Source organism: Phyllobates terribilis, unplaced genomic scaffold (genome assembly GCF_046119375.1).
Source record: "Phyllobates terribilis strain yellow unplaced genomic scaffold, ASM4611937v1 Scaffold_5__5_contigs__length_657084704, whole genome shotgun sequence".
Classification (NCBI taxonomy): domain Eukaryota; kingdom Metazoa; phylum Chordata; class Amphibia; order Anura; family Dendrobatidae; genus Phyllobates; species Phyllobates terribilis.
This window is the reverse complement of record NW_027362765.1, coordinates 326,190,313-326,214,401: the sequence shown is the minus strand read 5'-3', so window position 1 is coordinate 326,214,401 and position 24,089 is coordinate 326,190,313. Positions and strand designations below refer to the sequence as shown.

The 24,089-nt window shown below is 43.5% G+C and overlaps 1 protein-coding gene across 2 annotated transcripts in view; it reads left to right on the top strand.

Moving 5' to 3' along the window:
• The window catches only part of LOC141273144 (high affinity immunoglobulin epsilon receptor subunit beta-like), a 98,472-nt gene extending 77,630 nt beyond the window's left edge, over positions 1 to 20,842 (top strand). For both annotated transcript variants that reach the window (XM_073684583.1, XM_073684584.1), the window contains exons 4-7: positions 2,792 to 2,848; positions 6,290 to 6,403; positions 8,610 to 8,732; positions 20,615 to 20,842. In XM_073684583.1, the coding sequence (XP_073540684.1) occupies positions 2,792 to 2,848; positions 6,290 to 6,403; positions 8,610 to 8,732; positions 20,615 to 20,725 (405 nt within the window). In that variant the 3' untranslated portion in view covers positions 20,726 to 20,842. The remainder of the gene's footprint in view (positions 1 to 2,791; positions 2,849 to 6,289; positions 6,404 to 8,609; positions 8,733 to 20,614) is intronic.
• The last annotated feature ends 3,247 nt before the right edge of the window (positions 20,843 to 24,089 follow it).

Below are 24,089 nucleotides of genomic sequence, written 5' to 3'. Positions count from 1 at the left end.
CGGCGAACACACGGGTGTTCGACGAACCGAACCGAACTCGAACACTACGGGGGTGGCTCAACACTACTCAACACGACTAATATAAGTGGAATATGCCAATGGCTCCTTGATTCTCTACGACTGCTTGGTACTGGCTGCCAGCAGCAAGATGGATTCAATCAACTATCAGCAAATCCTAGGAGAAGACATCATGCCTTCTCTGAGGAAGCTGAAGCTTAAAGGGATTCTGTCACCCCCTGGGACTTTTCAGACCTCTAATATGGGCATAAAGGTGATAGAAATTTAAATCTATCCTTACCTGTGTGTACCATATTAGAGTTTTGCTTTCTTTGAAATTGCTTTTTATTAAATTAGTTTTGACATGCTTCCCATCCGGGGGATGCATAGAAATCTCCGCCTACTAACTTCATTTCCATATTCCCCCCTCCCTTGCAAGTCACAGTGCCCTGTGACGTGCAGTTCCCGTGGCCGGATCCCGCACCTGCGCAATTTACCTTGTACGCAAGGTGCAGTAATCCCTGCGGTCTGTGTAGCCTCGTGAAGCAGGAAACTTGTGCGCAGGCATCGATGAGTCACTCTGCCTTCCCGGCACCTGCGCACAAGTTTCCTGCTCCACAAGGCTACACAGACAGGCACTGAGACGTACAGGGGAGGGGAAAGAATCTGGCATTTTTTATGCGAAAAAGCCCCTTGGCTCATACTCGGGTATATACTTCTATATAGAGTATATACCGGTGGGGTGGGGGGTGTTGCGGCGGAGGAGCGAGCGCAAGCACAAGCCACTGCTGCAGCTACCATGTATGCCCGCTGATAAAGAAAATGAATATTCACCCCTCTCCATGCCCATGGGAGTAGATCTGATGCGCCCCCTGGGCCGTGGGGTACTCGGTAGCCGGGCCGTTCGTTGCTAGGGGAGATGTCACAGTGGCGGTGACCCGGTCCGTGACCCAGGGTGGTCAATAAAAGGGGAATTTGAGAAAGGGGATTACAGTTTTTATATAATGTTCGTGACGCCACCTGTGGTATGCGGCTATATGGAGCCACCGCTGCGTTGCAGAACCTCTGGAGCCGATGATGACGCAGCAGAGTTGGTTCAGCTCTCCATAGGCAGAGCTTAGCCCCAGGGCAGGAAGTGGTGATTTTATAGATGTTGCTGTGCGGTGTAGTGCAGAGGATGGTGCAGTTAATAATCAGCCCACAACTTAATGGCGGTTTCCTCTTATCTTTACTTACGGTGGTTAGGCAAACCGGAGCATGGGCACTAGCTTCTAGTAGAGATCCGGGCGGCCTGGAAGCAAGTTGAGAATCCGCCTCGCCTGGTGAAGTTGTAGGCCTTCCCTTTGCGTTAATCTCTTTGGCCCTGCTGCTTGTAGCTATGCTGTGGCCCTCGTCCCTGAGTAAAACGTCCTTGTGCTCACCCATATAGCAGGCAGATCGGGCCTTCCTGGAGTGTCGCTCCCAAATGGCAGTGCTGGACCCTATCGTGGTGCTGAGCCTCCGGGCATCTGATGGGGCCAGGAGACCTGCAGTCTCCTGCCCTAAGGTTTCTGCTGCTGGGCCTACAGTGCCCCACAACCTCGGACTCCGGTGTCCGGTTCTTCTGTGCTTCTCTCCTCTGGGGTGAACTGCCGTGCAGCTCCACTCCCTAGGTCTTTCCTCGTTGACATCTTGACTTCAACTTCTCTCTGTTCTCCTCACACTAACTAACCCCGCCACCATATCCCAGTTGCTAAGGGAAGGAGCTCCCCTTGCTGGTCTGGAGCCAAGAAAGTGTTGCAAGCTAGCAAAACCTGATTAGGGGACCCCTTCTTGCTTCCAGGCATGGCATCACCCCTTGTGAGGGAGGCAATGCCACTGTGGCAACCGGACTCCTGGGGTGCCACATTCCCCCCTAGTTAACTTCAGTACTCCCGCACTGAGGATACCTTTTTGAATCAACAATAACAATTCACATTACAAACAGTTTACAAAATCTCAAAAGGCAAAAACTACAAAAACCCAAGCAAAAACGTACAGCAGTCACAGCGGCGCTAAGTCTTTACACCACAATCCGGGGATTATCTTTTTCCGGATAGTTGAAATTTGGCTGGTGGGAACCGCATCAACTCACTTTGTGTATCGTCCCTGGGCGGGGCTTCAGTGCACTCTTTCAGTGGGCCTGGTCTTCAGCCACGCTGCGGTTTATTTTCAAGGCACCTTACTAACTATTTTCAATATTGTCCTGACCACATGTAGTCCTGTGGTCCAATTGTCCATAAATTTAACAAATATACAGAATATACAGTACATGTCATTAGTTTGGGGTATAAAATCCTAAAAACTCTACTAAAAAAACAAGAGAAAGTTTGTAATTATTACTAATAAACATAATTGGAAATAGGGAACAATAATTTTGATCGCAACTGTATATAATTAAAAAATAAATTAAATATACTCCCCAGATTAATTTGTTTTTTATATAAGCATCCAGCCCTTTCTAAAATTCAATCACAGTATCTTCTATTCGCCATTTATTGTGGCAGTGATAGCAAAAATATTTCAAAGTCTGCAGATCAGCTCTTACTTACTTGCATAGGGCAGCTAAGCTGCAGTTCTTGGCATCGACCAATGAACAGTGCAACCGAGATGTGTGGTTACATTCCGTACACAGTTTATATCCATCTGTGATAGAAGCTAATCTCTTGATTATGTATGTTATGTATGAAACCAAAACCAATCTGACATTGATCACTTACTCTCAGTATTGGATCACCCCATTAACAAATGAAATGCTCTAAATTATGTTTTACAGTTCTTAATTACTGGATGTCTGTCAATTATAGTTCATTTTAAACCACTAAGAATTCAGGTGAGTCGATTAACGAAAATTAGGTAGGATTAATGAATGTTCAAGGGTATTTTTATCACTTATTTCTTTCTATATGTCTTTGTTGGGCATATCGTGTCCATATAGGGAGGGAGGTTCTCTTAGCAAAAAAATCTGCAGCAGTATTTATGGATGTTATGGAAGGACCACAGCAGAAATGTCTGGAGTGTACATCTCCCAAGTATTCTATAGAGCCCTTTAATTTTGAAAATTAGTAACAATCCGAGGTCAAATATTCACTGATGTCTAGTATTAGAAGTTTATCATATTTACTATTCTCGTTTAAAATAAAATAAAAAGTGAAAACTGATGGTTAAAATTAGGGTCATACATAGAAATCATGGGTCCCCATAGCAGAAGTTCTAATTGATCCCCCAACCTCCAAACAAGAAAAAAAAATTATATTTGGCGGGGCCACAAAAGAGCATATGTCACAACTTTGCAGCCCTTACAAAGTCATTTTCCTCCTACTGACGCCCTAGATTCCACTTTCATTGCACCAATAAAGTATGATGCCAACAAAAGTGCAGCACAAACACAAAAGTCCTCTATTTAGTATAACACACTCCCCATAGTCCTCCATGTAGTATAATGCAGTACATAGTCCTCCATATAGTATAATTCACTCCCCATAGTCTGCCACATAGTTTAATGCACTCCCCATAGTCATCCATATGGTATAAATATAGATAGTTCTCGATATAGTAGAATGCACTCCCAGTAGTCCACCATATAGTATAATGCACACACCATAGTTCTCCATACAGTAAAATGCACTCCCCATAGTCCTCAATATAGTAAAATGCACTTCCCATAGTTTTCCATATAGTATAATGCAGTACATAGTCCTCCATATAGTATAATTCACTCCCCATAGTCCTCCATATAGTATAATGTAGTACATAGTCCTCCATATAGTATAATTCACTCCCCATAGTCTGCCACGTAGTTTAATGCACTCCCCATAATCATCCATATAGTATAAATATAGATAGTTCTCGATATAGTATAATGCACTCCCTGTAGTCCACCATATAGTATAATGCACACACCATAGTTCTCCATACAGTAAAATGCACTCCCCATAGTCCTCAATATAGTAAAATGCACTCCCCATAGTCCTCCATATAGTGAAATACACTCCCCATAGTTCTCCATATAGCATAATGCACTCGCCATAGTTCACCATATAGTATAAAGCACTCCCCATTGTCTTACATGTAGTATAATGCACCCCCATAGTCTTCCATATAGTATAATGCACTTCCTATAGTCCTTTATATAGTATAATGCACTCCATAGTCATCCATATAATATAATGAACTCCATAGAGTTAGCCATGTAGTATAATGCACTCCCCATAGTCTCCCATATAGTATAATGCACTCCCCATAATCCTTTATACAGTATAATGCACCCCGTTGTCCTCCTTATAGTATAATGCACCCCATAGTCCTCCATATAGTATAATGCACTTTCCATAGTCCTTCATAAAGTATAATGCACCCCATAGTCCTCCGTATAGTATAATTCACTCCCCATAGTTCTCCATATAGTATAATGCACTTCCCATAGTTCATCATATAGTATAATGCACCTCCATAGTTCTCTATATAATATAATGCACTCACCATAGTCTTCCATATAGTATAATGCACCTACCATAGTCCTCCATATAATATAATGCACTCCATAGTCCTCCATATAGTATAATGCACTCAATAGTTCTCCATATAGTATAATGCACTCTATAGTCCTCCATATACTATAATTCACTCCATAGTCCTCCATATAGTATAATGAACTACCCATAGTCTGCCACATAGTATAATGAACTACCCATAGTCCTCAATATAGTGTAACGCACTCCCCATAGTCCTCTATACAGTATAATGCACTCCCTAATAGTCCTCCATATACAGTGCTGTGCAAATTAATTGGGACAAAGCATTTTTTAAGTAAAATCGTAAGTTGGTTACCAGTCAGTGATTCAAACCAGTTTTAACTGCTTTGAACAGGTGTGAGTGTACAACCGTGAGTAACAAAATGTGGTTTGACTGGTTTTAGTCAGAAAATAACAGCTAGCTGCCCCCTCAGCTTCAGTTGAGAGCTTGTTTCTGTGAGGAGTGGTTTAGTGTACTTTTTCTCCATGCCACAACTCTAAGTGTGTGAAGAAATTCCTGGAAGAAAATAAAGTAAAAGTGCTGGACTGGCCTGGCAATTCACCAGACTTAAATCCTATAGAAAATTTGTGGAGCATTGTGAAGAGACGTCTTGGCAAAATGGACTGTACAACCAAAGAACGCATGATAAACAGTGCCATACAAGTGTGGTTCCATGATGAAGAATTGAAGAATTTATGCAAAAACTTGGTAGAATCAATGTCAAAACGCATTGAAAATCTTATATCTGCTAAAGGAGGACATATTTCTTACTAAAATTAGTATATAACAGTGCATTATAACATTTTATTATTAAATATTCAAAAATATGTTTTTTTTGGCTTTGTCCCAATTAATTTACACAGCACTGTAGTATACTGAACTCCTCATACTCCTCTATACAGTATACTGCACTTCCCATAGTCACCCATACAGTATTATGGCCACCACAATGTTCTCACTGATTAAAAAAAAATGCTCACTTCTCTTCCTCGTTCCCCTGCTGCTCCTGTCTCTGCAGGAAGCATTCTGAAGTGCTACACATCTCAGTGCAGCAGGCGCCATGTAGTGACATCATCGCGCCCGCTGCACCGAGAGGTCAGATACCGAGGAAGAAAGATGGAGGAGGGAGCATCAGCTGACACTCCCTCTCTCATCATTACTTTCATTACCACGCTGCCCAGTTGAACGTACGTTGACGGGCGGCGTGTGGGGCACCAGACTTACCCCGGCTCATGGGCCCCATAGCAGACGCATGGCCTGCTGCCATTGGCAGTATGCAACTGGATATCATATAATTATGTGACTTTGATTGAATAAGAAGATTGTTTCAAATTTGCAAAGACTTTCATGATCATCATAAATGTCTTTATTAGCCAGAAGAAATTCTAAGGATGGATTCATGGACAACAAATTTTGTAGCAGACATTTCTGACAGTCTCATTAATTTAAATGAAGCTTGCAGAAATCCATGGGCTTCCTGCCAAAACATTCAAATGATTTTCAGTCACAGTCACTTCTACAGCAAAATCTGCTGCATGTGAGTCCACTCTATGCATGTTAGTCAACTCTAAAGATGTATGTTCACACTGAGTCTTTTGGAGTGGAAGCTCATAGCTTTTGAGGAGTTTTGAGTTTTTGAGGAGTATTTTGAAGACTTTTAGCTCCAAACTCTCATTGTGAACACAGCCTAATGGGTATCTAACTGGATAAGCATGCAGAGATCATGTCTATGTCATCACTAACATATCTTACTCTACAGATCCGAAACTCATTGATTTTCAACATTTTAACAACCATTATCAGTCCTGTTGGGCTTGTGTATAATGTAATAGACCTGGAAAATCTGTGGACTTTTCAGTATCCTCAGAATTGGGTGAGTTTTCAAAGTTATATAATTTATTATATAAACACATATTTTTATATAAGCCGCAGACAGAATAAAAAAAATTAAACAAAACAACACCACAGCACCAATAAAAAAATGGAATGAGAACCAAATTTAAATATTTTGACATCTTATGATTTTACATTCCCTTTAAGATATTGATGGCATATCAGTGGGAGTTCAACCCCTTAAGGACGTAGCTAATTTTTATTTTTGAACTTTCACTTTTACCTACTTTTCTTCCAAGAGTCATAACTTTTTTTTTCATTTTTCTATTCTTTAAAAAATCAATACAACCAATGTTTTGGGGTTTCATTTTTACAGCATTGATTGTGTAGTAAAAAGCATCTGGCAATATGATTCTCCAGGTATGTACAATTACTGCAAAGCTAAACAATGTTTTCCTCAACCTAAAATTTTTGTGATTTGCTTTGTGCAAATTCAGCAAATTGGAAGCAGGCCAGCCTCCACTTTGCTGAATTGTAAAGGGCAGTAAAAAAAACCTCACCTCGTTGTTCACCTGTACCGCTGCTGCAGCCTGCCGTTCAGTGCGCTGTGGGTCCTCTTCAGTGCTTTTCTGTCTTGGGTCATCTTCATTCGGTACCGGGACTTCCAGTGCCAAGTAAGTCTCAGATGACATAACGCACATTGTTATCAATCAGGATGTCACAAAGCGTGTCACGTGAGGCCTAGTCAGCACCTTTGGTGACGCACGTTTTGACATCTTAAGTCACGTTGTGATGTTACGACAAGTGGCGCACTAGGTACTGATTATCTATCGGTCAACTTGCCTTGTGTCATCTAAGGCTTACGATCACTGAAGAGGACTTACAGAACCCCGGATGGTGGGCTGTAGTGGTAAGGCAGATGAGCAGCCAGGTATTTTTTGTTTTATCCCACTCCACTTCAGATCCCAGAGCATAATAAAGGACATTCGATTCGCATCAAAGAACTTCGGTGCAATTTGAATTTCTTGTCCATATTCAAGAGGACTGTCCGATTCGTATTTTGGCAGATTCGCTCATCACTGCAAATGTATAAGGTGTTTTTACTAATGTAGAGGCTTAAAAATTTTCTAAACTTTGGAAAAGAAAAATTTGGTTTGTGTCACAATTTTCCAATTCCCATAAACTTTTTAATTTTTAAATTGTTTGAGTCATGTTACTTCTTGTGTGTATTTTTTTGTGTGTCTGCCAACTAACAGCTTGGGAGCAAAAGGGTAAGGTTTCTCCTTGTGGAGAGTGACATGCCAGGTCTGGCACGCCAGTATGAGGAGATTTAAACGCCTTTTTAATGGTACTTATTTTGGAGTAAATAAGATGTTTCAATTACCATATCATTGCATTTTTTGTGGGATGTGTGATGAACAAAAAAACTCCACAATTTTGGCATTTTCTTTGTTTTTCTTTATGACATTTATTGTATGAAATAAATTATTTTAATTTAATAAATCGGACTTGTATGGGTGCGGCAATACCAAATATGTTTATTAATTTTTAAAAAAAATTTCAATATTTTAAACTGGGGATTAGTAAGATTCTAATTTTTAGCATTTATGATGTACACAGCAAAATGATAATGAATGCAGGTTTATGTATGTACTGTGTATATTGTGTTTAAAACATAATTTATTTAGTGATATCAGTAGCAGGGGACCGACTGTGACATCCGTTATTTTTATCAAGTGATGTGTATCTGATGACTCCCACTTAGGCTAGGGCTACACGGCGACAATGAGAATCAAAGTGTCACATTGCGACATCACTTCTTGATTTTTAAATGGTGTCACATTGGTGTCACATTATGGCCCGCGATCTCTTGCGACTATAACACAAAGTCAAAATATTTCAAATGTGTTGGATTCTTTCCCTCTGGTCACAAGTTGCACATGACTCACTTGCAATAGGCGTCAATGCAAGTCACGTGCGACTTGTGTTAGACCTGCATGAGATTTGGCCATTATTTTACAGCAAAATCAAAGCTCTAAAACAGTCACGCAGCAGCAATGGATAGGTTACACAGTTTTTCATTGTGCGACAAGTGGAACATGTTGCCTTGTAGTATTAGATTTAAAGCTGCTGCACCAGTAAAGCCAGAATTATATAGCCAAGTAGTCACACACTTTAGGGGCAGTCACTGTGTAAGAACATTTATATTAAGATAATAAATTTGATATTTTGTATTTGATTTGCAGATAAGTGAATCTAAATTTTATTATATCCTAATCAGTACAAATGTGGCTCTACTGTGTTTATCCATTCCTGCTGGTATCTTTGGATCATGTGCACTGTGCCATTCATCAAGAAAAGATCCTCAGGTAAGTCAACTCTGAACAATACACCTACTTATGATGGTCCCTGCTGTTTAATTCTTTATTATAGGAACTGTTTTCGCTGGCTAACCCCTTCCCCTATGTTCTGTGCAGATAATAAAGCAGAATCCTGTCTATTAGGCTTCATTCACACATCTGTGTAAATGTTACCATCCGTGAGAAACTGCATCTGCATCAGCATTGCCTCTGTGTTTACATTTGTTTTTTGTTTTTGTTCAGGATGAGGTGTCTTTGTTCCTAATATGAGGGGTACAGGGTGGTGGTTGTGGCGAGGGGCTGCTGCTGTGCTCCCACACCCTGACTCTCCACAAAGAATAAATAGTGTTCAGTCTTTCTTATAGTTTATGTCTACTGAATAACACTCATGGTTTTCCTTAAGAGTCCCATCTGCTCCAGAGTTCCAACTTTAGCTGCAGGCAGACAATTAAGCACAGACTCTAGTCCCTTTTTCAACAGAACAACTTTACTTAACTCTTCCAGTTCCGTTTTGGTCACAGCACATTGTGATACAGCAGTCACAGTTTCAATAGCAGATACAGTACAGCACACGCTACTTCTTTCACTCTATTCCCCCATCTGACTAAACCAGGAAGTACTCCTTCTATTCAGAACTTCACTCCCCCTCCCAAATGGGAAAACCCCTGGACCCAACAACTACAACTTCTATCTATTCCTCACACTACAGTACCCCCCTGTCTTCTACTGTACCCCTGGTACCTAGCTAACCTTATCCTATTCCTATGCTTACACCCTATTCTTCCCCTATATATTACTTCATTACAGTACATTAACACTCATTTACATTATTTTATCACAAGGCATATACCATATTTTACTCTGCACCTGTTTTATCAAGGAGCAATGCAGAGTGTGCGCAGGAGTTCACACACCATTACATGCCTCCCTCCTAAAACATGCATGCGGTACAGGTAGGATGCTATACCTATAAACACACATCCAAGAGACACCATTAAAACATTCTTATAAAATCCACATTATCAACATTAGTTACATATGTTACACTTTGATAGTTAGGTATGACTTTAATTTATTGACTGATGCAAAATATACAGTACAGACCAAAAGTTTGGACACACCTTCTCATTTAAAGATTTTTCTGTATTTTCATGACTTTGAAAATTGTGCATTCACACTGAAGGCATCAAAACTATGAATTAACACATGTGGAATTATATACTTAACAAAAAAGTGTGAAACAACTGAAAATATGTCTTATATTCTAGGTTCTTCAAAGTAGCCAAATGTGCTGCTCATTACGGTAAAAGCAAGGGCTGTTAGTGGTTAAAAAGGGCACAGTCCATAGAGCAGCTGCACACTAGCCGTTATCAAGGGGTATTTAACACTATCAGGGTTTTAGTCCCGTAATCCAGCATAGGAATGTGCAAGAAGCGTAAATAGGTGGAAAACAAACACACCCAAAAACGTCCGGCCCAGTTGGCCAGCACCGATTCCTCTCAGCGCATGCATGGCTCCTTGCCCTTTAAGAGAACAGTCTCTTTATCTTTGGCACTCTTTCACTGTGGCTGCATTTGCCAATAACGGATACTTCCAGCTTCCATTCAGGGCTCCTGCCCTCAGGGACGCGAAACAGTCACAACATTAGCAACTGGAATGCAACTCGCACTCTTGCACACGGCCAGTCATTCAACTTCTGGCTACCATTTTTAACCTTCTACCTCTGCCATATTACACCTAAATTTCATGGGTTATTCTCTTGCCCACGTAGGTGGCTGACCTAGTGCCCTGACACACATACTCAGTGGTGCCCGTCACCTCCATCTGGCTTGGACCCCTTGCTGCCGGTGGCCGAAGAGGTACTGGTGCTGCTTTCTCCACTACCCCTGTGGGTTCTCCCCTCCTGTTCTTCATGCTTGCTGGGCAGTTTCTTGGGGGAGGCTGTAGTAGACTCACTAACTGAATCACGATATCTTGCCTCAGCCGCAAACTGCCGTCGCTGGGCTGCAACTGCTGATATCCATCCGCTTTTGCATGTTCCTACAGCTGAACTTCTGGAAGCCAGGGACATCTGTCTCGGGGCCCCTGACTGGAACTTCATCAACTGTTGGGGCTTTTGCTGTACAGAGGATCACTGGCCGCATCTCTTCCTACGCCTTCGCCAGCCATTTTTTCCGCTCAGCCAATTCTGGCCCACCGCAGAGGGCGATTCCATAGCGTCGACTGTCACATTCCACTGGAAACAGGTACCTTTCCACCTGGACGTCTGGTTGTTCTCTCACTCGCATTTGCTGCACACCTGGCTCCGGCCTGGTCCTCTCAGGGGGTCTTTCTCCTTCACCTCGCTTGTCCCTTGCTGGGGTCACTTCCGGCAGCTCCACCCGTTCAGCTTCAATCTACTGCTGCAGCTTAGGGAACATTATTAACGGGCAGGGTTTCTTCATCCTTTGCCGTGCCCATGATGGGCGGGCACTGATCACAGGGGTCTGCAACCTGGGCTTTGGCTAGCACCCATGCCTGACGGATTTTCGCGCCATTTTACTTACAGGATGCCCATGATGGGCGGAGCTTTCTCCAACCTCTGCGCCATCATCCACCATTTTTGTGTCTCTAACGGCCACAATCTTTGCCGTTTTGGGGGCTCCTCTGCTTTCTGAGCATGAGGAATCATCATCCTGCCAACTACGCCAATTTTATGAGGGTTACAGGGTGGTAGTTGTGGCGAGAAGCTGCTGCTGTGCTCCCTCACCCTGACTCCCCACAAAAAATAAATAGTGCTCTGTTAGGAGGGCGGTTGCAGACAACTTTATTAAAATAGAACACAACCGACCCCGGGGTCCGCGATGCAGCCTGGAGGACTGCTGCCGAACACTTCCTGGGTGGAAAGTAAAGTAATAAACTTAAATATTAAACCCCTCCGTGTTACTGCACACAGGAAGGGTATAGCGGTTCACTCTATCTCCGTTAACTGCTTAACTGCACGGGAGAAGGAGCGACCCGGATAGCACCTACTTAACTGAAAAACCACTCCGTGTTAAAGCACACGGAGCGGGCTTCAGCGGTTCGCACAATCTCCAAGAACCGCAGGGAGACGTGCGACCGAGGGAGAAGCAATAGCCCTGTCTTTGACACAGGCGCTACGCAGTAGGGAATGGCGCTAAGATGCGTGTGACTCACGCCGATGGGTACGTACCCTCTGCCGGCGTGCTACCGGACAGAGGAGTGTGTCTCCACGTGGTCCACAGGAGTCTGCAGGCTGCTCGGGGTGTAAGGCGACCCCCACAGACAGAGCCAGACTGCAAGGAGAACCTACCTGCCTAATTTCGCTAGCCTACTACACGTGGAGCACGGACGTCCACACACCAGCATCATGCTCAAAGATCAGAGTGCGCTGCCATGTTTGTGGGCGGGCCTTTTAAAGACTAAGCCCGGCCCACCGTCGCACCATTGGTGACACCACCCGTGGATCAATCAGGCGGTGCCAGGTCACCGGGTCAGGTGGTTGCCAAACCACCCATCATGGTGCGCCAGGTCACGGGCATGCTCAGTGCGGCGCCTCTCAGACTTAGACTGCAGTAGCCTAGTCCCTCTCTGCAACCTGTGCTTCATGTTGCTAGGCACAAATACACGAGATACCACTTGTACATCTCGTGCATTGGCTAGGTGTTGGGACAGATGGTGATGCTGTGCAGCTTCAGCCATGGCTGGACCAGAATGGGAGACCACAGAATACACTGATGACTCAGAACCCATTTCTGATCCAGCAAACACCCGGCGCCAAACAATTCAGTCTGTCTTATAGTTTCTGTGTACTGAATAACACTCATGGTTTTACTTGAGGGTCCCATCTGCTCCAGGGTTCCGACTTCAGCTGCAGGCAGACAATTAAGCACAGAATCTTCTTCCTTTTTCAACAGAACAACTTTACTTAACTCTTCCAGTTAAGTTTTGGTCACAGCACATTGTGATACAGCAGTCTCAATAGCAGATACAGTACAGCATATGTTCTGTTGTTCATCCTGAGCTCTTCCTGCATTCTCTGTTACCTCAGGTTCTGTAATGCCTTCCTCTTCCATTACAGTTTTCATGCTCCCTGGCCCACTATTCTGCTGTTTCAGAACAAAGTGGCGGACGTCCGCATACTGTATATCCTACCCTTTAGTGTGCTCCTCGTACTTTCTCAGGCTCCTGGCCTAATCTTCTTCTACTCAGTTCTCTCTTCTCTCTGCATTAATGTTGACCTTCAGCCATAAGGCCCTGAACTTAACTTCTCCTCTTCCTCAATTATACCTCCTGCACAAGCTTGAACGTTACAACTTCTTCTACTCTATACCCCTATCTGACTAAACCAAGAAGTACTCCTTCTATTTATAACTTCACTCCCCCTCTCACCTGGGAAAACCCCGTAACAACTACAATTTCTACCTATTCCTCACACTACAGTGCCCCCCTGCTTATATGGAACTCCTGGTACCTAGCTAACCTTATCCTATTCCTATGCTTATACCCTATTCTTTCCCAATATTACTTCATTACAGTACATTAACACACATTAACATTATTCTATCACAAGGTATATACCATATTTTACTCTGCACCTGTTTTTATCAAGGATCAATTCACAGTGTGCGCAGGCGTTCACACACCTTACACTAAGCCAATAAAACTACCACTGTAAAGTCACGTCTTTAATCCAATGTATCACTAAGCAGTAGATCTGTGATACACGGATGCAAAAAAGAGAAGCAAATCCGTGTTTGTGTGATCCTCATAGAATTAAATGGCCACTTCTGATTGGCAAAAAAAGTATCAGTATAGGACCTGCTCTGAATCTCACACATTTCACACATGGATACATTTTTTTCACAAATTTGTATACAGATCCATGAAACTCTGTGGGCCTATGTGCTGCTGAGAAAAAAAAGGACAGCACACAGACATGGCACACGGATGTATGAATGTAGCCTAAGGCACAATTGTAATCTAGTGGTAAGCCAATGGTGAGAAATCTGACGCGCCCCCCAGGGCAATGGGGTACTCGGCAGCCGGACCTATGGATGCAGGTGGGGATATATCACAGTGGCTGGCCCGGTCCGTGGCCCAGGGAGGTTAACCAAAAAGGGAATTTGAGCTTGGATAGAAAATAAAAATAAAATAAATAGTTTGTGACGCCACTTGTGGTACCTGGTAAGGTTTACCAGCGCTGCTGCAGACCTCCGGGGAGGGTGATGGGATGGCAGCTGAGGGGTTTCTGCTCCCCACAGGTGGAGTGGGCCCCCGGGGCAGTGTGGAGTTTGGTAGGTGGTGATGCTGGGGCTTGTAGTGCAGGTGGGGTGGCGCAGCAGGAGTAACTGACAGAGACAGGGGATTCGCTTCAATACCTTTACTGGTGCGAATGTCAGGTACGGTCGAGGGTACTCAGTAGGGTGGGTGCACTTCAGGACTTCTCCCCAGTGAGCGGGTATAAGGCCTCCTGGTCCGTGTCTGCCTCTCTGTTTGCTCCTGGCCAGCCTGCAACTGGGCCTAGCTTATGTGTCGTGCTGTTCCTTCACCTGTCGCTTGGTAGTAGGACCTTCTGCTGGCAACCACTATCCCTGGTAATGCTGGAGCCTTCGTGGTTCCTGGTCCTGTTAAGGGTTTAGCTTCAGGTCGGCCAGGGACTTGTAGTCCTCCTGGTATGCCGGTGATCCCTACTAGGGATAAAGGACCCTGTAGGCGCAGACCCGGTGTCCGGTTTGTATATTCGGGGTGAGCCTATGATGCTCCTCTGCCCCCTCAACTCCTGTCTTCTTCTTCCTCATCTTCGACCACACTCGGGGCCCTCAGAACACAGCAGTAGACATGCTGCGTCTTTCCTGCTCTCAGCGTCAGCATGCTCTCCGACTCTCTGACTCTGTCTGACTGACTGACTGAACTGCTTGGCTCCACCCTCCATATATATATCCCTAACGGGCTCCCTCTGGTGGTATGAGGTGGAAGGGTGGAGGTGTTTCTATGTAATGAGGGCCTCTTGTGGAGAAGTCCATCCATGCCCCCTGGGTCCTGTGGTACCTGTGCGCAGCAGGGTGCCACAAATCCCTGAAGCTAGGAGAAATGATCTGCCTCACCTTCCAGAAACCTCTAGTTTTACTTCTGAATGCAGTCTATCTCTAATTAATATTAGGCTAGTCACCAAAAAAATTGGGATGTAAAGGAAAGGGATGTGATGAATGAAAACAGGAGGAGGGTCATTTGTATGCAGAAAAACTCACAGGCACATTGTAGCTAAAACTCTAAATAGATAGCACTAGGGAAAATATAGATAGGGATGCAGCCGTAGTTTCTCTTTTTCTATTAGTAAGACTTAAAGGGGTATTAAAGTAGGTAAACGTTATAACCTATCTATAGCATAGGTGATAACTGTTAGATTGGTTCGGCTGCTGGGACGCCCTCAAATCTGCTTAACAGAGAACTTGTGCCCCTCTTATAATGGAGCGACAAAAGCACACACACTTCCTTTTCTGCGTAAATTCCCAAGAGAATGAATGAAAAATGGGTGCGCATGCACACTGCTGCTCCATTCTAACTCAGAAAAATAATGACATTTCTTGTGATCTTGTGATCTTTTGGAATCCTATTGTATTTAAAGTACACTTCCAAATGATTATATTACAGGAGTGTGCATAATAATACTTTATCTACATAACATGCATGGAAGATTCTGCCCCTAAATAGCAGCACGAGCCTCCATGCTCCATACTGAGACAAAGCATCTTGTTCTGCCTTGTAGACTTTCCAGATGTCAGGTCTGTTGCTCCAATTCTGAAGAAGGAAGTCTATGAGACAGAGTACGATGCTGTGTCTCCCAGTGAATATAGAAAAGCAGACTGGTGTGTGCTCCACAGATAAAATCTACTATGCAGAGGCATTGCTATTGTCTTAAAAGATCAGGAGACCAAGCCACAAAGTTCATGTGTCACCTAACGATCTTCGCCCACCTCCCTTCACTTAAAAGAGGATCCAAACATACATAATTATAATACACCACCATTGCTAACCCTAAAACATTATATAAAAAACATTATTACCAAAATTACTACTATGCAAAGCCAAAATAATATGGCTACACAATGTCCACTACCATTACCACTACATAGTGAGTACATGATATTATAATATGACCATTAATTCTATAAAATAATATACACTATACAAAGACTAATAATGACAATAATACCCCCATCCACCTTCTATTACATAACGACTGAATTAGATTAAACTGTTGCTAAATAAAAAAGCATAAAAAACACTATCAAAAAGACCAATCTTGCTACCATTGACCATTTAATAATAGATGAGAAGTGAAGGAGAATGGGAATCCAGCACAAACAAATAAATCAGGTAAATTAAAACTTCACATTTATTAGAAAAGCATTTAAAATTAGAAGGTATGTAAAATCATTATAGTATTGATAAAGACACCGGGTGACTATGATGATTTTACATACATCCTAGTTTTAAATCATTTTCTAATAAATGTGAAGTTTTAATTTGTAATGTATACACAAAATATCATTAGGTGCTCCTGTCTCAATGTCCAATTGCAGCACGATATCACAGTAGACCACCAAAATGTGAATGTGTATATAAAACCGTTATGATTCAATAATAACTATCAGCACATATGGATTTTTTAGAAATGTAAGACCAGTTACCGACATTGTTCCTTCTTGAAGTTTCATATCAGGAAATAGGCTCTGTAAGATACTGGTCCGATGTATATCCACAGGGCACAATAAGATCCTGGGTTTGGGTGGAGGTAACTTCCATTCGATATGTGCCAATTAGAAAGATTGGCAGTGCAACGCATCACGGCCGGAGGTGCTCTTTAAACACTACTTCAATCTCGAATCCTGTTTTGAGTTACGTCAATGTGACAGAAAAGTGTAAAGCCTAAATCAAGATCCTACATGTTACAGAAAAATCGTTTTCCTTCCTCAGGGATACCATTGGTCCTCATTGCTTGTCCCTTTATACAGAGAGTCCAATTTCCTATCATTTTCTTCTAATGAAAGGCAGTTAATTCAATTTCGCTTTCAGTCCTTTAGGCATCAGCATATCAAGGTATTAGTCCTTTGAGTGCATTATTTGGCGCAAATGTACAGAATTGGAAGCATATGGATTTTTGTCCTTGATATGCTCATTCCTAAAGGACTGAACAGCTTTTACTTACCTGATTTTTAGTGGATGCTGAATTGCCCGTGTCTGTCACTTCTCAAATTACCCAGGAACCGGACTAGAGTTTCCGTGCACCACACCTACAAAAGAATTCCTCCTACACCAATGTGCTGATGCTTTTGTTTTTCTTTCCTCACCATAGAAAAGATACCAGTCCTGCAGAACATATACTATAAGTGATTATGGTTCAAGAGTACATACAATATAGTCAAATGAGGTAACCATGGCATTTCATCCACCCAGGTGCCCAAGTAGGATCCAGTCCTGTTAAAGATAAATTTCAAAGACTTGAAACTCAAGTGAATTGGAGATGAATAATTGTAATTTTTAATAGCTATCTAAAAAATGCACAAACATTTCAGTCTGTATTAGACCTTCATCAGTGTGTGGACTGCTCAGACTCAAAGGTTTAAGACATGAATTCAGGCAAGCACCATTACCTGCAACCAGCAGTTGATACCATGGTTGTTACTATTTCTGATTTTCTGTCTTAAACTTTGAGTCTAAGCTTATACAATCTATGAGGTCTCACAGTCCCATATATAAATTATGATATCTCTATAGCTCCATATATACAATATGATGCCCCCATAGCTCCAATATACAATATAATATGCCAACAGCTTCCTAAATATAGTATGAGGCCCCCACAGAACCCATATATACAACATGATAGCCCTCACTGACCCCTATTTATAGTGTAATGTCCCCCAGCCTCCCTATAATGAAGTATAAAGTCCCCATAACCACCATATATAGTATGATGCCCTCACAGCCTCCTTTATATAGTATGATGTCCCCTACAGCCCCCCTTTTATTGTAGTATAAAGTCCACACAACTTCCCTATATATAGTATGATGTCCCCACAGTCTCCCTTATATGTAGCATGATGTCTCCACAGCCTCCTTTATGTGTAGTATAATGTCTCCACAGCATACATATAAAGTATGATAAAAAGGAGGAACAAGGAGCAAAATGGTAAAGAGCATTAGAAATATTAATTTTAATTATAGTGGTAAAGTACAATAAATAAGCATCACATAGATAATATAGTCATAGCATGGAACGACAGAAAAGTGCATACTATACGGAGCACCCAGTACTCATAGGCTCATACCTCCAAGCCATTGCAGTAAGTAAAGGCAAGGAAAAAGGGGAGCGAGCACGGTAGGCAAAAGGGAAAGTAAACCAGGAGTGTATACAATGACCGTTTGAGGCAGAAGTCTGCCATAATAACATGTAACCCTGGTCAGTAAATAACAATTGCCTTACCAAGGAGTGAGTGGAGAGCACTGGGAAGATGGTGAACCGTGGTACAGAAGAGCCCCAGGGTTACATGTTATTATGGCAGACTTCTGCCTCAAACGGTCATTGTATACACTCCTGGTTTACTTTCCCTTTTGCCTACCGTGCTCGTTCTCCTTTTTCCTTGCCTTTACTTACTGCAATGGCTTGGGGGTATGAGCCTATGAGTACTGGGTGCTCCGTATAGTATGCACTTTTCTGTCGTTCCATGCTATGACTATATTATCTATGTGATGCTTATTTATTGTACTTTACCACTATAATTAAAATTAAAATTTCTAATGCTCTTTACCATTTTGCTCCTTGTTCCTCCTTTTTATCATGTTCTTCGGAGTTGGTATATTTAGGCTGATTCTGGTACGTTCCAATGGTATCAGCCATGTCTTTTTCTGCCTTTCTTACACATAGGGCCGTTTTGTATGTTCTATACATATACAGTATGTAGTATAATGATCCTCACAGCCTTCTTTATATGCAGTATAAGAGGCCTCCAAAGCTTCCCTTATATGCTGTATGAGAGGCTGCCACAGCTTCCTTTGTATGCAGTATAACATAAATAACAATAAAGTTTATTATCACATAAAACTGATTCCCCGCAAAGCAGCCTCCCTGTCCTCCTTTGACTTCGATAGCAGGCATGCAGACACAGTGCACACTGCAGGCCTACTCAGCTAATCCTGATACCTGGCAATGCAACTTCCATCTCTTCTTCTGAATTCTATAGCGGGCCTGCAGAGGCAATGCAAAGACATCATTGCATTGCATTGCATGGATATGCTAATGTTTCATAAGTTGAAAACCTACAAATGTCGGCGGCTTATCAGACGGACACTTTTGGCACCCTGCTCTAGATCTCGCCAGAGATCTTGGGCCCTGTGGAGAAAGATTGCAGCCAGAGCTCCAGATCTTTGATGCTAGTGACACTTCTGCTACTACGTAATCTAATTTCTGCACTATAAAATTATTTCTCGGTATAATTGAAGTACAATGTTATCTCTACCTTTTTTTGGTGGAATAACCCTTTCAAGCACCGCTTCAGGGCTTTTTTTTATTTCAGAGCTGGAGGGGTGCCACTAACATAAGTTCCCTGACCCTAGTCTTATACTTACCAGGTGCCATCTTCAGCTCTTCCCGGAGCTGCTCCAGTTTGGATCTGCCATCTTGTGACCGCAACTTCTGACTGACCGAAAGTCAGAGGTAACTGTCAAAAACTTTCAATGTAAATCTATGCGAGTCTGGCTTGTTCTGTCTTTCATAGACTTAAATTAAAGTGCTACTCCGGAAGATAAAAATTATTCCAATGACCATACTGTCATAAACTATTAGGATAACAGGAATAGTGCTGCGTCCCATCACCACAGTACCTTTAATTTTGTGTAATGCTGGAGCTGCTCCTTGGTTCTCCCCCTCCCTTCTGGGACATTACATCACACATCGGGGTATAGCCATTAGAATATATTTTTATTTCCCCGAAGTACCCCTGTAAGTAGTGACTTCCAGCAAACACTGGAGCTACCTAGCTGGTCAAAATCTGCAGGAGACAACCAAAGTGGCACAAATAGCAAAAGAAAACGGCGGCTTGTGGGTATAATACTAGGCGCAGGGAACTTCAATTAGTGGTTGGAGTGGTGCTTTAACTACCCAAATAATTCATGCATAAAATTATATTTTTAAAGGTTTATTCTCAAATTGACCCTTGAATATCTCAGAGCTATGCAGTCTCCTTACAGTTTCCTCATTTTTTGGATTCTGGTAAGGTGGGCATGTGGGCACTTCTCCTTGACTGACAGTTCTGGAGGAACTATATAATAGAACTCTGAAGCTCAACAGAAGTTCTGCTATAACACATCCAGCTATGAGTGGTTTGCTATGAGTCTACACTGTTCTAACTATATGTACACATAGAGATAATATGACATTTAAATAAGCATACTGCTACTGACAGTGAGAGCCATGATTAGGAAAACTGCTGTAGGAGCTGTGGATGGTGGGGGCTGGTGATTTTGCAAGATTGATAACAACAGCAGGAGCTGAGAGAGAAGGGGAGAGGTAACTACTGTGCACTCTTAACTAGGATCTGGTGGCCAAGATCCATGAAACCAGCTGTACAATTTGAAAGACAAAACACTTTAAATGCAGGAGAATAGCAGCAAATAGAAAAAGCAAGACAATTACAAACTTGCATATCTTATTTTCTTGCTGTCTGACTAATTAAAGCAATTTAAGAACTTGAGAATACCCTTTTAAGCTCCATTTTCATTTATGCTAGATGTACAGATCACAAAAATGTCTACACTGTCAGATATATTTATAGATTTATTTGTTTGCTCGCTATTGTACCTTATTAAACTCTTTATCATTTCTTTAGGAATCTGTGATAGAGAATGGTTTTATCTCTCCAACACTTCCTTCAGATTTACCTCAATCACAATTACATTCTCCGCCGCCTTATACACCCCGAGGGATAACTACACAATGAAGAGAATTTCTCCAAAAATGTGCATTCATGTGTTTTTTTTTCCTTCTTCATTTTATTAATTTTGTTAACATTGAAATATTGCTGCTGGTTTTCTAAAAGTAAATGTCCAACTTTTAAGTTCATGTAATTTTTCTGTTTAGTCCATAAAATTAAACAATAAGGTTTTGTCTTGCTGCAAACACCACTAGGGGGAGCTTAAGAGCACACTACAGATTGATTATACATCAGTCTCATGAATAAAACAGTTTGCAGTAAGCTCCTGAGCTCCCCCTAGAGGTTTCCACAAAAGCAAACAAAATGGGATCATTTTCCGACGCATAATATTTAAAGTTCTGTATCAGACAAATAGCAATTATTCTTTCAATTATTTCTGTAAAATGTTTCAAATAATGGTAAGCGCATTGTTATACAATTTATTATCATATTTTATTTGTACTGCCAGGCACAGAAGTTAACGTAGGCACACAATGCAATTTAATGAATGACTTAATATCGCTTATATTAACTGACTTCCAAAAATATCCAGCAGCTAACTAGACAAACTGTCTCATCCTACTATAAACATAAAGGCCCCAATTCATCTAAGTATTTATGCTGGAAATCTAGAGTAAAACAATTTGAAAAGTCACAAAATTTTTCTGCATCAAGAAGTTGTGAAAAAAATTCTCTCTCACCACTTTAGGGAAGTTCTGCCAAAGTGGGCAGAACTGGGGAGAAGCCATGTTGAGTATAGCATGGCAACACTCACCTGAAAAGTGACGGGGTACATTACACCTGAAATGTTTTTCCAGTTACTGATACACAAATGTGCACGCCACTGAGAAAATGGACTGAATTCATTAAGTGTCGTATACCTCTTAATGAATTTAGCACATCTTGTTCCTGCATGCCCATCATCTATAATTTAACGCTGCAAGCGTGTCTCTGTCTGAAGCCTCGATAGACTGAATATGCGCAACGCGCAGTCTGGCTCCAGACAGAAACACGCATGGAGCCATTACAGGTAAGAGGAGTTTGTGGCACCGGAGATCACGGTATGCGTAGACACTGAACGCATACCGCGATCTCCGGCGCCATACTTACATACTTACCTGACCGGGAGGAGCGTTGCCATGGCGCATCGGATCGGAGCATGCGCATAGCGCTATCCGGCACCATTTAACTGAAGACACATTTGCAGTGTGTCTTCAGCAAAATGGGGCAGGACAGCACGGTGCTCCGGCACCGCACTCCTTCCCCGGCCTCCGGCAGAACAGGACGCAGCAGAACTGGAGCACAGAGAAGAAAGGTGAGTATAACTGTTTATTTTTTTTTGTATGTGTGTACAGTGAGGGATGAGGGGGCCACACATACCAGGATTGGGGGATGAGGGGGCCACACATACCAGGATTGTGGGGTGAGGGGACCATGCATACCAGGATTGTGGGGTGAGGGGATCATGCATACCAGGATTTGGGGATGAGGGGACCATGCATACCAGGATTGAGGGGTACCATACATACCAGGATTGGGGGGTGAGGGGACCACGCATACCAGGATTGGGGGGTGAGGGGTACCACACATACCAGGATTGGGGGGTGATGGGACCATGCATACCAGGATTGGGGGGTGAGGGGATCATGCATACCAGGATTGGGGGGCGAGGGGACCATGCATACCAGGATTGTGGGGTGAGGGGACCATGTATACCAGGATTGTGGGGTGAGGGGACCATGCATACCAGGATTGGCGGATGAGGGGTGCCATGCATACCAGGATTGGGGGTGAAGGGACAATGCATACCAGGATTGGGGAGTGAGGGGTACCACACATACCAGGATTGTGGCATGAGGGGACCATGCACACCAGGATTGTGGGGTGAGGGGATCATGCATACCAGGATTGGGGGATGAGGGGTACCACACATACCAGGATTGGGGGGTAAGGGGACCATGCATACCAGGATTGCGGGGAGAGGGGTACCACACATACCAGGATTGGGGGGTGAGGGGACCACGCATACCAGGATTGTGGGGTGAGGGGACCATGCATACCAGAATTGGGGGGTGAGGGGTACCACACATACTAGGATTGCGGGGTGAGGGGTACCACACATACCAGGATTGGGGGGTGAGGGGACCATGCATACCAGGATTGGGGGGTGAGGGGACCATGCATACCAGGATAGGGGGATGAGGTGGCCACACATACCAGGATTGTGGGGTGAGGGGACCATGCATACCAGGATTGTGGGGTGAGGGGATCATGCATACCAGGATTGGGGGGTGAGGGGTACCACACATACCAGGATTGGGGGGTGAGGGGACCATGCATACCAGGATTGTGGGGTGAGGGATACCACACATACCAGGATTGGGGGGTGAGGGGACAGCACATACCAGGATTGGGGGGTGAGGGGACCATGCATACCAGGATTGGGGGGTAAGGGGTACCACACATACCAGGATTGGGGGGTGAGGGGTACCACACATACCAGGATTGGGGGGTGAGGGGACCATGCATACCAGGATTGTGGGGTGAGGGGATCATGCATACCAGGATTGGGGGGTGAGGGGTACCACACATACCAGGATTGGGGGGTGAGGGGACCATGCATACCAGGATTGTGGGGTGAGGGATACCACACATACCAGGATTGGGGGGTGAGGGGACAGCACATACCAGGATTGGGGGGTGAGGGGACCATGCATACCAGGATTGGGGGGTAAGGGGTACCACACATACCAGGATTGGGGGGTGAGGGGTACCACACATACCAGGATTGGGGGGTGAGGGGATCATGCATACCAGGATGAGGGGTACCACACATACCATTATTGTATACCAGAATAGGTATGAGGTGTACCATACATACCAGGATAGGAATGCGGTGTACCATGCATACCAGGATGAGGGGTACCATGCATACCAAGATAGGGATGAGGGGTACCATGTATGCCAGGATAGGGATGAGGGTTACCTATATACCAGGATTGGGGATGAGGGGCCCAAGCATACCAGGATAGGGATGAGGGGTGCCATGCATACCAGGATGTGGGTGAGGGGCCCATGCATACCAGGATGAGGGATACCATACATACCAGGATAGGAATGTGGTGTACCATGCCTACCAGGATGAGGGGTACCATACATACCAAGATAGGGATGAGGGGTACCATGTATGTCAGGATAGGGATGAGGGGTACCATGTATACCAGGATTGGGGATGAGGGGCCCATGCATACCAGGATAGGGATGAGGGGTGCCATGCATACCAGGATGTGGGTGAGGGGCCCATGCATACCAGGATGAGGGATACCATACATACCAGGATAGGGATGAGGTATGGGGTACCACACATACCAGGATTGGGGATGAGGGGTGC